Source organism: Plodia interpunctella, chromosome 17 (genome assembly GCF_027563975.2).
Source record: "Plodia interpunctella isolate USDA-ARS_2022_Savannah chromosome 17, ilPloInte3.2, whole genome shotgun sequence".
In the NCBI taxonomy this organism is placed as follows: Eukaryota; Metazoa; Arthropoda; class Insecta; order Lepidoptera; family Pyralidae; genus Plodia; species Plodia interpunctella.
Genome location: NC_071310.1, coordinates 4045951 through 4060595, shown reverse-complemented (window position 1 = coordinate 4060595; position 14645 = coordinate 4045951). Strand labels below are relative to the sequence as shown.

Here is a 14645-nt window from a genome sequence, read left to right as displayed (position 1 = left end):
CGATATTTTACTCTGTTGAGAACGTTTCCGGACGTGTTTCTTGACATTCGTATGGCTGTATATAAAAAAATCATGTTTAAAAAATTACTCACTGTCAATGTCAAGTCTAGCTGTCATCATAGTGCACCCAGGGGCACCCAGCAACAACTTGTCAAATTGTTTTAAATCAAATATGTTGTTTTCTTGTCTAGATGAAAATGAGGAATTATTGGCTGAATGAAGACAGGTATACGTGATTTACTTCTTCAGGTATTTAAAATGCCAAATATTCCACCACGAAAAGTTTCTTCGTTACCTAAAGCATCAAAACAAGATGCATCTCCATTGCAAATATTACTACAAATGGGATTTCCAAGACACCGGGCGTAAGTAATTGTATTTGTACCTAATATTTATTTTTTATGTATGAATAAGAAATTCAAACGCCTATTATGGTCTTGCTCAATAGCTAGTCTATTTGAGCCTCTCAATCATTTTTACACTGAAAAACATTAAGTTAAATAAAAGGTAGGTACCAATTTCGTATGATTTATATAAATCCATAAAATTATATATTACTTTATTATATGGCACTAAAGTCATATCCATTATTTTTAGATTGAAAGCTTTAGCGGCAACTGGGAACCGCAGTGTACAGCTAGCCTCAGATTGGTTGCTGACTCATGTAAATGATGCCTCTATTGACAATGAAGAACCAAGGGAGTACATCTTCTATGCAAGCCCTTCTGGGCCTTTATTAGCCCAATTGTTAGACTTCTGGGAAAAGTCTAAAACAAACACAGGTTGGAATGGAGCTCACAACTTTCCACCTCACATAACTTTGGTTTCATTTTTCAAGGTAAACAAATAAATTTGTTTGTTTGTATTATTTGTAATGTCAGTTTAATTGTCTCTTTTTGTGAATTATACAAGAATCAATAAACTTTACTAACCATTTAGTCACATACTAGCTGCTCTACAATGGGAATATTAGAATCATGAGTATGTCACTAAAGAATAATGTTGCTTGCTATTGGTGAAAGAGTTTTGTATATTGTCCAAGTAGCTATTGGTCTTAAAAATTTGTCCTCTTTACACAAACTTACAAATACTCAGTTTTATACACAGTAGATAGATATTATACATTCATGTAGGTAGATAGTGTAGATTTAGGCTGAGGAAGAAACCAGCAAATTGCTCGGAACTCTTTGTAATTTAAATTATTAATTTTAGGCTCCTGATGAAACATCATTACAATTAGCAAAGGCAGTGAAGCATGTAGTGGAGACTGTGGGCGACCCTCCCGCCTGTCCCCTAAAGCTGGAGCCGTACATGTCACAAAACTTCATGGGGCTCTTTGTGTCTGAGGAGCATGCAGATTATTTGAAAAGAATTGCTGTGCAGTATGTGAAGCAAGTGTCTTCGGCATGTAGGTTCTGATTATTAATATTAAAGTTAATTTATATCTCTTAAGACAAGAGAACTGTATTGAGTGTTCACGTCGCATGACTGAATATAGTCTTTATTTGATGAAATTAAATCAATCTGACATGGCACCTCAATCCTTCAAAGGTTCCACAAGTTATGAAAACAACTCATGTTCTCTAAAAGTTAAATATCAAAAAGGTGGACAAATAGATATAAATAAATTTACCAAACCTACATATAGATAACCATTCTAATATATATTGTTATTTATTGGAGTGGGATAGTAGACAAAGGTTTGCTAGGTATTTAATAAATTGATTTCTATAGTAGCTAACTTGGATATTAAGAAAATTTATACTATGTATTTAATTTACACATATTTTTTATATATATTAAATTTTTTATATTTATACAGTGGGGGTTATGGTGGATACTTATGAGCACTTGGATGCATTGGGCACATGTTTTCCCTGGTGTACTGTACCGCAAGAAAAACCTATTAAATGTAAGCCTAGACCAATATTGTACCCGATTATAATTTATTTTTTTCCATCAGCACCATGTAGATAGCCATGGTAGAAGATATCTTGAGCATGCCCAGTATCATGAAGGTAATTATAATGCTTTATCTTTCTTACCCACTATCTTTGAAAAAATAAACACATTTTTATTTTTTATTAAATGTACTGCATGAGTAGCAATTTTGTTACTGATTTATTTGGGTATTTTCACTTTTATTTTTTCTAATTATTTTAGCCTAAATATTTATTAATTCTTTTCTGTTAGACTGCCTTAGTCTTACACTTGCATAATATGAAATAAATATAAGAAGATCCAAGAAAATGTACAAAATGTTTTTTTAAACATTTGCAGACATTAGTTTTTGCTTTATGGAATTTATCACATAGGTTAATTTTGTGATGTAGGTATGTGTAAAATAATACCCAGCGATGGGTATTGTCATTATTTTCTATTCAAATATTTCAAGCATTTTAGTTATTGAAATATCTAAATAGTGTTACATTTAACATTTGTGTGAATTCTTACAACATTCTTACATCATGTAAACACACATTTCACATATTTTATTAAAAATAAATATAATACAAGTGGTTGTAAATATCTTATAATACATAAGGACAGATGGACAGCGGAAAGCGACTTTATTTTAAACTATTCAGTGATGATAAATAAATTAAATAAAATAATAATTATCAAGTCATGCCCCTCGCAGCGATAAACCTAGAAGCCCACGTGAAGTCGCTGCACATCACGCTGGCGTACCACTTCGAGGTGGCGGCCTACGACCAGCTGAAGGCGCTGGTGGACGGACTGCAGCCGCTGGCGCAGAGCAGCTGGCAGCTCCGCCTCTACTCCCGGGACCCCAGGTTTAACAACCACCAGGTATAGCACTCGTTTATACGGACAACACTCGGAAGACGCACACTAAGCTTGTATCGCGGGTCGGTTGGACCCGAATATAAATATTTATGATCACAGTTACAAATATTTGCCTGGTAATTGTACCCTGGACCTCCAGATAGCGGACGGGTGTGGTGATTACTACGCCTCAGAAGTCGTTTTGCGATTACATCCTTGACGCCGTTCGTTAAAACAGCTAACTACCGCAATGCTGAAACATTTACACTACCAAGCAGCAAACAGGCCACCTGATGGTAAGTGGTCACCAGAGCCTATAGATTTCTACAACACCAGGGGTGTCACAAGCGCGTTACCGACTTTATTATTATTATTTATTTAGCTAAATACAATGGTACACAATATGTATCCTTTTAAAGTATTTAGTAAGAAAAAATAGGCACATACAAAAATTTCTTAGAGAAACACAATATTATCATCCTAAACACGTTGACTCACATTCGTCAATCTCACAAAACTGCAAACAATTCCTGACAAGCGTCTTCCATCCATCCACGAACACATCACACTCAGGTACCTGGTTCAGGAATGCGTTGAGACAATTGGGTCTTGCCACAGTACCCTGTAATTACACTGCCTCTTTCACCCTTAAAACCAGAACGCAATAATGCACCTACTGTTTAACGGCAGAAATAGATGAAAGTGAGGTGAGTGAGTACCCAGACTCAATAGGATACTAAAATAAAGAAAAGCAAGTCACTTGAAGAAAAATTGTATAACAAATGAGATCTGGAAGCCATAAGTTACAAATTTAATTGACCTATTTATTATTATCTATACATATAATCATTATTTTCCTTGCTAACATTGGACCTTGTTCTTTGACCTATTTGGAAAGTAAAAATTATGTAATCACAACACTTTTCGGTCGCTTCTAAATATATCTTAAAACACCCGGTGCACAATATTAGCCTGTAATATTAGTACTGATAGGTGTTCTCATTTTCATTAGCAACTATCAATATTGCGTCAACACTCCATTTATCAATACAAGCTCCGTGTGAAATAGCAGTAAAAATGTGTTTTTGCTCATGGCAACTCAAACTTTATTGTACTAAAAATACGTTTTGTTTAGGTCCACAAAGTGACTCAAGGTTACTCGCCCAAGGCCAGCGATGAACTTGAACTTGTACTGGGAGACATTATCTACATAGAGGAGAAGGAGTTTGACAGTTCTCCCGACGGCTGGGTGTACGGGACTTCTTGGCTTACAGGTAAGAGCGCTCAATGGCGCAATCCCACCTTATCAGACGTTCGCCAGTGCGCGATAGCATTCGTTACAATGAAGTTCTTACGATTGAACCTAAAATTTGCAGGTTAGTGCTATAAGATAGGAGTTATCTATGAAGTGAAGTAGGCCCTAGATGTTTTAAATCTATCTTTTTTTTCTTAATTCAGCAGTCATGTATAAGTAGGTTATATAGTACGTAATTGGATTTAGAGTTTTCACTGTCGCCACCGGCAACGGCGAGCGTTATAAAAGTATGGCAATTTATGCTTTGCGTATTGTAAATACAGTTGATAAAAATTCTGATGATTTCAAAATATTTTTGCTTAGTTAGGATTAGATGAGTATTTTACTTCTATACCCTACAATACCCTACACTTTTATATGAGATTTGATCATTAGCAAAAAATGAATTTACTTTTTTCTCTAGAGCTTAAAACCTTTCGGCTTGGATCCAATGACACATTTTCTTCACATTTTCATTTGCTATCGATGCAATCGTGTCTACGGTTTGCTCTAATAATTATTCCATACGGTCGGCCTTCGAAAAGCTGACGTACCAAGCAATTCGAGTAGGTAATTCTTGAAACGTCTTGTTAGGTAATTAAAAGCGTATCAAAATTCTGGCTAATGATTGTTAATATTATCATTGATATAACTAGGTATATAAGACCGCGGGCCGCGGGCCGCGGGTTCCCACGGGAACAGGTATCGCATGTTCTATTAAGATGATGGACCCAAACTCACGTGTAGAAGTAAATAATAATAATAAGGGTGATATTTCGGGTGTAAATTTGGGGTGGGGGTTAAACCTTATTGTGTATCAAATAAAAGGGCTCGTTATGAAGATCTCAAATATAGTTTTGTTACTATTGTAAAATAATCAGTTTCGATGTTATCCATTCAAAAATACGAAAATTGACAATTAGTTTTTAATCAGTTCGTGAAAAATTGGGAAGATTAGTTTAAAATATATACAAAATGTAGTTCATGAAAATGGAAATTTGTAAGAATTTTATTTTTCTTTGCACGTCACCCTCCTCACCTCACACGAGTTCAACTCGCACTTGACCGGTTTTTTATGTTACTGAATCATATAAAACAAAGTTACTTCACGCTGCCTCTCTGTCCCTATGTATGCTTAGATCTTTAAAACTATGCAATGGTTTTTGATGCGACGGGAGATAGAGATTAATATTTATATGTATATAACATGTATAATATTGCACACCTGCGAAGGCGGGGCGGGTCGCTAGTAATGTATAATATATAGCCTGTATCCATTCTGACAAACCGTTATATTGGTGAAAGAATTTTTGAAATCGGTTTAGTAGATCCGAAGATACTCTACACACACGCTTACATAGGTACCTATGCTGTAATCTATAATAACACCTAATATCCGCCAAAAAGATTATTTTTGTATTTTTTTCCTGTTTATCCAAATAATATTATAAATGTGAAAGTTTGTGAGGATGTGTGTATGTATGTATGTAAATGTTTGTTACTCTTTCACGCAAAATCTACTGGGACGATTGTTATGCAATTTGGTGTATACGTGTAGAATATAATCTGGAATAACACAGGGTACTTTTTATCCCGAAATTCCCTAGTCATTTATAAAGACACGTTACTCATAAAATACTGAATGGAATAGTAAGCAGTTATGTATTATATATGCAGTATGCTCATATCGTTACCTAAAACCGTGCTAAAACCTTAGATATTAACAGTACTTAAATTTCGCGCAAACGAAGTTGCGTGAAAATACTATAAAATAAATAATGCCATAATTTAAGTAAACCCCGTAGTTTTTAATATTGTTGTACGACGAAACGATTGAAATGATAAAATAAAGTAATACCATCGTTTGGGCTAGATAACATTTTTTGCCTTGACTTTGAACTTGCGCTGACGCATCATCAAATATCGCGAGGTAGGCTGTGTCCTTGTGTGTGTACGGGTACGGAGGTATGTTTGTGTTGTAGGTGTGAGCGGCTACCTCCCAGCAGTGTTCACGCGACGCACCGCGGAGTCAGACGCTTGGACTCTGCACAGGGCCATCTCCCTTGGAAACACTAACAGTAAGTTCACATAAATATTATTTAATAATTTAGCTTCCAAATGAAGTCTTCTAAATATGAAAAATATATTAAACTCTTATTGGCGTTATTTTAGTTGTAATACTTTTTTTTGTGGACACCAGGAAATCCCAAGCGTCGCCGTCTAACGTTTTGTTTTGAAACAATTTCTGTTTTGATAATCAATATGATAGATATGATGGTTGATGTAACGATCGTCATCAATTCAGTCGCACCATTTTATATGAATCTTTCAAATAAGTACATGTTTTGCTTTAGTAACTTGAGTACAGTAAAAAAAGCAAACAACGTCTATTAGTAACGTAGACATAAAATAATATTAATATTTTTTAAATGGAGAATATAAAATAGAAATAGTAACATTCTAAATTCCTCAAAATTAAAAAACTAGGTCAGCTTGCCGCGTGTGCATTCGTGTCGGTCGTCCTTTACCATACCATTGCCTAGGGGCAGACCCTATAAAAAAAGTGACATGAGGTCCTTTGTTGAGCTCACAGCCCGTGGCATGACAACAAAAAATATATTTGCCGAAAATAAAAAAATAAAATTTCGTTCATAATAACGGTGAAAGTATTAGTTTTTCTTTTATATAACCGTAATTTCACTATGGTATGATTATCCTTGAAAGCATAATACCTTTTGTTCAAGATGGAAAAATACCACGCCAGGAAACCTTTTTTTGCTTTATTTGTATGTCTATAACCTATGTAACGATGTTTGATAACTTCATTTGACATAAGATAGATTGTCAATGAATACTTCAGACTCAGAGCGAATCGTTGTAACATGGATATACTTATTCAGGAACTAGGTGTTTAAATAATAAATATAAACAACTATATACATAAGGAATACATGATGCTTGCACTTTTATTGAAAACAATTTGTCCAGGTGCGTCAGGTTTAGAACAAATAGATACCTGTATTATTTGTTCTATTCACATTTTACTGACCTTATATTAATTCAGCCAGTACATTTAGAGTGATAGAATAATGAACATCAACTTTCGCATTTATAGTATTAATGGTATAGCAGGATAATGTGAATATGTCAAGTGTCGAATGTAGCCAGTTTTTAAACACCTGATTGGATAAGATAGTGGGCCAATCAACTTCCTTTTCCACTGCATTACCTTGAATATTTCGATAACACTCTCAAAGCACATGTTGTATTTACTTGTGCCAAAATGTGGCCTGTGTAACCTAATGTTACTCCTGAAAGTCTACCTATCTGTGTGAAAAATTTCATCAAAACTCAACTGTTTGTTTTGATAGTTTTTGAATTTATTTGTTATCAATAAAATATGTTTTTAATGTCAATGTAGATAATATATTTCTTAATTTGGTCATAATAAGTTTTAGGTCAGGTTCTCGTAAATATATTTTATAATATAATAGGTAGGTACTATTTATAACAAACACTATTCTGTTATGAAAATTTTAATAACCCATCAAACTATACGCCTAATGTGCCAATAAAATCGCTTTAATAAAAGTGTAATCTATACTTCCATACTGATATTGAAAAGCTTCTCTCTTTTCAATATCAGTCATTTCAATATCAATATAGTTTCTATTTTTGTTTTTTTTTTTTGTAATGAATAAACTCAAAAACTACTGGGCCGATTTTGATGAAATTGTTTGTAGGTCTGTTGATGTGACCCACTGCTGGGCAAAGGCCCTCCTCTTCCTTTTTCCACAATAGTAACATAGTCAACTTTTTTAATATGGCTTTACTCGAGCGAAGCCGGGACGGGTCACTAGTAATCTATAAAAAATATCGTGAGTGTGTATGAGATTTTATTTAAACCTGTGTCGATTCTGTAATACTGGATCATCGCAGACTTCATTCAACGTAATCTACAGATTGATCGTAACGGCATTGTAAAAATTAATATCTTATCCGCTTTTCCGTTCATAAGGAATAATTGAAGGAGTGGGTATCAAAAATCTGAACAACTATGTAACAGTATCACGTCTTTTTCCCTTATGGGGGTTTCTCTCACTTTCACTTGGTTCACTTTTAAAATCTGTGTTGGAGGAGAAGCGGCCGGCGCATTCTATGTTTTTTTTTACTCCCAGATCAACAGGAAGACAACTATCCCTGTTATTCAGAAAAAAAAATAAAACATACTCAAAGCTAAAGTATGTTTTGTCAATATCGCACTTTATAATATTTTAAATTGACAGAAAGTGACAAAACATTTTAACTTTTTTATTAATAACAGGGTATGAAAACTCATACCAGTTGTAGTAAACACTATCATAGCAGTTGTAGTAAACACTACAACTGCTATGATTATAGCAAAAAATATATTTTGAAGATAAAACACTATATTGGCATAAATATTTCATTGACATTTTAGCCGATGGTTCCAATACCTAACAAAGATATTTGTTATTATAGCTCGTTAAGATAAAATGTCAATTATATATTTCTGTCGCTCACAAACATTCGCCCTCCGATTTCTCGATATCAACCTGTTGCGTTAGTTTGCTTAACTATCTCTCGGTTGATAGTTAATTTAGTAAGTTAACTGGTGTGATTGGAATCACACCAGTTTAGTATCCCTAGCTGGCCAGACATGTCAATGTTTTTATTCAGAAATTAGGCCAACAACGTTTTTACGTTAAATTAAAATCTTTTTATCTTAAAAGCTGTAGCTTTTCTACTATCATTTCGGACCATGATTAAGGTTTTTTTATTGTGTGTGTTTATTTTAGGTATTGATAGCAAGTCGGAGTCAGATTCGACCGACGTGGAGATGTCGGGCGCGTACCCCCACGAGGACGCGGCTCAGCTGGGCCACGAGAAATCTGAGGAGACGTACAAGGAGTGGGCCGCGTACTGGGAGGCGGCCATTGCGCGTAAGAACCAGGACATACTGACGGAGTCTGGTGAGAGCTTTTAGCACCCTTTGAATCTCATTGACCAATTTCGTTGCAAAACGGACCCGTGACTAAGACACCATTGACAACAAAAATTCTACATAGATAAATAAGTATATAAGTAAATAATAATTGTATTTTCCATCACTAGCTAAATTGTAATTTTTACTAGACCCCAAGCCTTTGGCGTGTGTGTGTTAATAGATAGATGATTATTTGATACCGTAGACATTTTGATATGTTTTAGAAAATTATATAATTGCTTCTTTCTTAGACTTTCGATATTACCTGCGTCAAATATACAGAATTTCTTGTAAAACACTAGCAAATCTGTCTGTACAATAATCGTTTTGTACAGTAAATGTAAGGAATATCTAAATATTGTTGTCCAGATTCAGCAGACAGCAGCAAGGCGACCAAAGGAAATGGAGACACGGCAGCTTCTGGTAACGTAAGTAACATTAATTTTTCCACTTCACCAAAATTCTTTCTGAAAAGATTTTGCTGATTCTTTTCTACGTATTTAGACGTTAGAATATACGCAGAATTTAAGTAGTACCTATAAAATAAATAATAAATATTGAAATAAACTTATAATGCGGTAAGAAGTTGTCCTCACAAAGATTACGAAAACCAACATAGAATAATACAATAACGTTTTTTTTAAACCTGTTTCGTCTCACTGCTGGGCGAAGATGTCCCCCAAATCTTTCCAAGCCGCTCTATACGATGCCAAATCCAACCATTCCACCGTTGTTATATAACTATGCGTTTTCTAGAAGTTCGTTTCCAAAAAATATGTAGAACTGACTTTGTCTTTTAAATATTTGTAATACAAATAATTTGTAATAATATTAGTAAAAATCATGATTATATGCACTGCATCCGAGCATACACAATACCGATAGCATTGATTCACCGTGATATTTCGTTTCTTATCGCAATCGACCAATCATAAAGATATTGCTCATGTCATTCTCGTGTATTATTTTACATATCAGCAATAACCGTTATATTTACTACTAGCGGCCCGTGCCGACTTCGATCGGGTAAAAACAATAAATTATGCACCTAAACCTTCCTCAGGAATCACACCATCTATTGGTGAAAACCGCATGAAAATTCGTGCGCAGATACAGACACCACAAAGGTTTTATAATATGTAAGGATTATTTTTTGGATAACTTGAGGGGATTTAAATCCAGGATCTCTGACAATGGTGGTGTGTTGACCACTACACAACGAGGTCATTGAAACGTCGCGTGTTAATAATATATTTTCGTAACGGCTTATAGATAAAGTTTTGTCGTTGTGTAATACAACACGTGATTACGCTTCAAGTCAATGAACTTATAGGTATACTTTGTGTAAATAAACCTTATTTCTTTATGTAAGTAAAACGTTTTTATTTACATAAACACGGTCCGACGGTGATCTATAAAAATATATAGCGGACAATCACAGCAGTATTTTTTTTTATCTGGCCTGTCGATGTGTTGCACTGCTGGGCAAAGGCCTCCAAGACTTTTCATCTTCCACAGAGATTTGTGGAAGAAGGAAAGGTCCTTCTTCCACAAATCTCTGTCGAGGGCAGCCTGTTGCCACCAAGCAGGAACCCATCAATATCGTCCCGCCATCTATTTCGCGGCAATGTTAATATTGTAGAAAAAAACTACACATAATTATTATAAAAATATTCTTCTCCATACTTTTATAACTAAGTATATATAAGTATAACTATAAATATAAGTAGTAGTATGTAGGTATAGTTTGGATTAGGTATTAGTTAAGTAGTACACATAGACTAACCTGCGGGGTGCAATTTGAACCACAAAAAATATACATCATTGCGAAACAAAAACATTTATATACCAACTACTTCACTTTAGTGTCTCACTACCAATTGGTGCGACTTATACTCCTTTGAAAAAACATTCCAATTCTGAAATTCCTATAGTTTTATTCCCAATACACATTTCTTTTCCTTGCATGAGCGAACCGAAAGACATGACGTAGTCTATGGTCATCTCTGTTTACGGTATTCTATAATAATATTCTGCGTGTCCAGGACACAAGTACCGGCGACAAGTCCGGCCGCCGCTGGTATTTCGCGATGCGGCACGGCGAGCGGGTGGACCTCACCTACGGGCAGTGGGTTCCGTTCTGTTTCGACGAAAACGATACGTACGTGCGCAAGGACCTTAATATGCCGCTCGCTCTTGGAAAAAGGTATGTTAGCTTAGTTTTAACTACATTATTGACGCGAATAAGTTATGTATATGAACTCGATTTGAATAAAGAATTTCGAATTTCAATGTATAAGTATCTTTTCTATTATTCTTCTTTATTTGGTTATTTTATTTTCTGTTTATACTTAGGGTGCCCGATACGACGATCAAGCAAATGCGCGGGATTCTCCCCATCTCATTCACATGGCTTGCGTGTTAATTATAATAGGCGAATATTGACTGTGACTATATATAATAGGCGAATATTGATTATTCTTCTTAGAATTTGGTGAAAAATACCTGAGATCAATTATGTAAAATTAACTTTTTTCAGGGCGGGTGGTCGAGACTCATATTCAAAAGATTCCCCGCTGACGCGCATCGGGCGCTACCAGGCGTACCTAGTGGGCGAAGGCCTGCGGCTGGCCGGAGTCCCCGTGAAGCACGTGTACGCGTCCGCTGCGTTACGCTGCGTCGAGACCGCGCACGAGGTCCTGCAAGGTATCTTTTTGCGTGTCCACTGCTTTAAGCTGCGTCAAGACTGAACTCTTTCGTCTGTGTCGTCCTCTGCGTTACGTGGCGTCGACACCGCGGACGAGGAGGGTTCCTGCAAGGTAATGGTCTCACTTGCGAGTTCCTGAAATCCAGAAAATATACATGTTACACACCTATTGTGTTACTTTGTGATAGTCAAAGTAATATTAAATTTTCACTCAACTATGTTGTATTGAAGGTGGAATGTAAATTCTTACTTACATTATGTGCAGTTGTGAAAAACTATAATAATTACGTTTTACTTGTTTGCATTAGACACGACCTGTAATATACATGAAATCGAGTCTCTAAAACGTTCATATTTCATTGTTTTGTTTGGTACGATGACTATCATGTAACTTTCCGATATTTTATCCAAATATATAAGAGCAAAGTAAAAAGCTACAAACTACTGGCTTTTCGAAAGGAATAAAAACTGACTGCACAATGGTGTTGCAGGGTTACAAGACCCATCTGTGAAGATCCGTGTAGAGCCTGGTCTGTTCGAGTACAAGGTGTGGCACGCTGCCAAGGGACTCGCGCCCTTCATGACCAACGAGGAGCTGCACAAAGCGGGCTATCAGGTTGATGTCGAGTGAGTACCACTATATCCTCTACATGTATAGAGTAGCATATCTTTTATCATATTTGATTTTAAATAATATTTTTTTATGTTTCCAGTTACAAACCGTACGTAGACCTGGCTATAGACACGACAGAGACGGTGGAAGACTTCTATGACAGACACGAGAAGGTCATACATTCTGTCGTCAAAGATACCGAAGCTGTAGGTCAGTAATTAGGCTCATGGTTTCCTTACATTACTTAGATAGAAGAACTGTTTATTGCCGTTTGCAGGAGAAATAGAATTAATTATTTAATTCAATGATAATGATTTTTATATTTTCGATTAAGTTAAATGTTTGCTTTATATACAATAATGATAAATATATTATAATTATCACCTGGATAGCCCCACTGACAGGTCCAGAAAACGAGGCAGGTCTAAGATTTTGCCGAATCCCCAGTGTACCACTTCATAGACGGACCGTTATTCATAAAAAAATTACATTAACCTACTTTAGCTTAAAAATGCTTTTATGCTCGACATTACTTTTTTTATTAAGGTCGAGGGAGAGACTATTATAGGTATACGATACGAATTATCTGATAAAGTCCAAAATCCGCTTTTCTACATTTTCGTAACGATCGTCGGCGTCGCTAGTCGTCAGTCAGGTGAGCTCAATTTCCCGCCGTGTTGTCCTCCAGGTGGGAACGTGATGTTCGTGGGCCACGCGGCGACGCTAGACATGTCCGTGTTCGCGCTGAAGCGCCTGTCGCCGAGCGCAGGCGCCACTAGAGCCGCGTACCAGCTGAGCTCGCAGCTGCTGCGCGTGCCGTACGCGGCGCTGGCGGCCGTGCGCGACCGGCCCTGGCAGCTGGTGAGTCCGCCCTGCCCGCCCTCCATCAACTCCAGCTCCGGCCGCTTCGACTGGAAGATACTGCTCGACGCCCAGTAAACGCTGCGCTTGTGCGCCATTAGTGTATCGGGACTGACCGAAATCTTTTTTCCTTCCAAAATAATGCTTCAGAAAGCTGCAATTCGATGCCCGGTTGAGATATTGCCGGCTACACTTGCAGCTCGACAGTGATCTGAGTAATCCAAAATATGTGACTTTGTTTAAATGAACGACTATAAAACAAGAAAACCATTTAATTTTTCGACAGCATTATAAAAAACCAATCGATCGCAAATATTTTCAGAATCAAATCAAAATTTATTAATGCGAGTACTTATTTTATTCCATTCACTCTCTGGCTTCAACGAATAATTTTATGCTAAAAATAAATTTACACTGTACGAATCAGATTATCATGGGAATACATTACTTTTTGGCACACGTCTTACTTTGTATTTTCTATTGATCAATTCTATCACCATGATTTATTGTATTATTGAAGTGTGATAGATGAGTGTGATATTTGTTTAGATAAGGACTACCTAATTAGTTAAGTTATCAATGCACCGTACATATGCTTAATTTTAAAATAATAAGAGGCTCCGATAAGACTTAACGATTAATATATTTCCTGTGTACGTAAACATTATCAGACGTTTCAGAATGATTCAATACCATATCTGTGATTCACTTTCCTTCTTATCTTGTGTATTCATGATAACACTGGTGTAAAATTATATTCAAATCTCCTAAAAGCATCTGACAGGACTTACCTACCGCCATCCAGTAGCAAGTAGTCGCATTAACACTAGTTCATTCTGATACATATATTGTAAATAGTAAATGATGCAGCAGGCTGCATCGTAGCAAATAAGCTAGGTTTGAAATGCTCTTGGGCATTTATTCATCCAGTATTTAAAATACCTCTTTATCGCAAAACAGAATGCCTCATACCTACTGTATCTTTTTAGTATTATAGAGTTTATCAGCGCAATTGTGGATGTTATAAAGAAACATACGCTTTAGTTTGTTCTCATTAAATCACTGTTACTCAACGAGAAAAAATGTCTATACATTAAGTGCGAGACTGCACATCGATATTTTGAAGTCGACAATGCAAACACACACCATAGCTTAAGCTTACTTCATCGGAAGCAAGCGGCACATAAGACATCAACCGCTCTTGCTTACTAGCAGTAACTGCTCTATAGATTTGTGATGCTTCTAGTGAGTTTCATTAATTCGTTGTTTGATATTGGCGGTTAAAAATGTACCAATGTGAAAATGTGATTAGTAAGTCTCATTGGGTAAATGCTAGTTGCAATGACACGTGTTACATGTCAAGAATTTATTTCTC

General features: G+C 36.0%; 1 protein-coding gene across 2 annotated transcripts; it reads left to right on the top strand.

Moving 5' to 3' along the window:
- The first annotated feature begins 137 nt into the window (after positions 1–137).
- Positions 138–14177, top strand: Epp (Ecdysteroid phosphate phosphatase). 2 transcript variants are annotated; one of them, XM_053757453.2, is made up of 14 exons: positions 138–365; positions 598–838; positions 1213–1408; positions 1823–1912; positions 2642–2811; positions 3923–4061; positions 6064–6159; positions 8902–9075; positions 9459–9517; positions 11135–11295; positions 11629–11795; positions 12288–12423; positions 12510–12619; positions 13098–14177. In XM_053757453.2, the coding sequence occupies exons 1-14, from the start codon at positions 217–219 to the stop codon at positions 13346–13348; spliced, it is 2139 nt and encodes a 712-aa protein (XP_053613428.1). In that variant the 5' UTR covers positions 138–216; the 3' UTR covers positions 13349–14177. The 2 variants fall into 2 exon arrangements, with proteins under 2 accessions (XP_053613428.1, XP_053613429.1); XM_053757454.2 differs by lacking the exon at positions 1823–1912 and having other exon boundaries at positions 139–365.
- The last annotated feature ends 468 nt before the right edge of the window (positions 14178–14645 follow it).